This window comes from Cynara cardunculus (assembly GCF_001531365.2).
Source record: "Cynara cardunculus var. scolymus isolate 2C chromosome LG 6, CcrdV1, whole genome shotgun sequence".
NCBI lineage: Eukaryota > Viridiplantae > Streptophyta > Magnoliopsida > Asterales > Asteraceae > Cynara > Cynara cardunculus.
Window position 1 is genome coordinate 3,466,423 of NC_037533.1, and position 1,070 is coordinate 3,467,492.

At 41.7% G+C, this 1,070-nt stretch overlaps 1 protein-coding gene across 1 annotated transcript in view; it reads right to left on the reverse strand.

Moving 5' to 3' along the window:
* Positions 1–764: 764 nt before the first annotated feature.
* The window catches only part of LOC112514765, a 5,719-nt gene continuing 5,413 nt past the window's right edge, over positions 765–1,070 (reverse strand). The window contains exon 5 of the mRNA XM_025121366.1: positions 765–946. Coding sequence (XP_024977134.1) covers positions 765–946 — 182 coding nt within the window. The remainder of the gene's footprint in view (positions 947–1,070) is intronic.

Below are 1,070 nucleotides of genomic sequence, written 5' to 3' on the forward strand. Positions count from 1 at the left end.
ATATATATATATATATATTTTTTTTCTTGTTTCTTCGAACTAGGAAACCAAAACACACACACATCAACTTTGTCTATCTTTTGCAATAATAAAAAGAGAGAAAACTTAAAAAACACATACACAAATATATATATATATATATATATATATATAGGGGCCTATTCAAGGGAGAACTGAGTTGTTTATGGTAACTGTGAGAACCAATCTTAACCACAAATCAACGGATAAATAAGGAAATTAGTAATTATGGTAATTTGAGTTAAAATTATAATTAAAGGGCATTTTAGGTATTTTTAAAAAACTCCTCTCTCCGACCTCCGATCTCCGATCTCCGGCCTCCGATCTCCGATCTCCGGCCTCCGGTGAATATTAATCCGGCAGGTACCAATGTATTACTAATTGGGGTACCACCATGTACCACAGAATTTTCACTCGTCTCCTCCTTTCCCAATCCATCTTCTCCGGCCACTCTGTGATACCCATTACCCAATGTATTACCAATTGGGGTACCACCATGTACCACAGAATTTTCACTCGTCTCCTCCTTTCCCAATCCATCTTCTCCGGCCGATACCCATTACCCAATGTATTACCAATTGGGATACCACCATGTACCACAAAATTTTCACTCGTCTCCTTCTTTCCCAATCCATCTTCTCCTGGCACCCTGTGATACCCATTACCCAATGTATTACCAATTTGGGTACCACCATGTACCACATAATTTTTACCCGTCTCCTCCTTTCTCAATCTATTTTCTCCGGCTACCCCTTCATTGTTGCAGCCACCATCTCCTTATCTCTCTTCTCCCTTTCACCTTCCGCAACACACGCACGCACACCTGCACCACCGTACGAACTAACACAAACACGAAGACGAGGAAATAGGCAAAGCACACCCGAACCTTCCCCTTCGTACCGCCTCTGTCGTGTCTCGTCTCCGTCGTCTGCCTCGTGAACCACTCCAGCAAGTCCCAGTCAATGCTTTGAAGCCATCAAAGAAACAATCAAAGCAAAACCAGAAAGGGTTGTTGATTTCATAGGGCCAAATCAAAGAAGAGAGATAAGGTT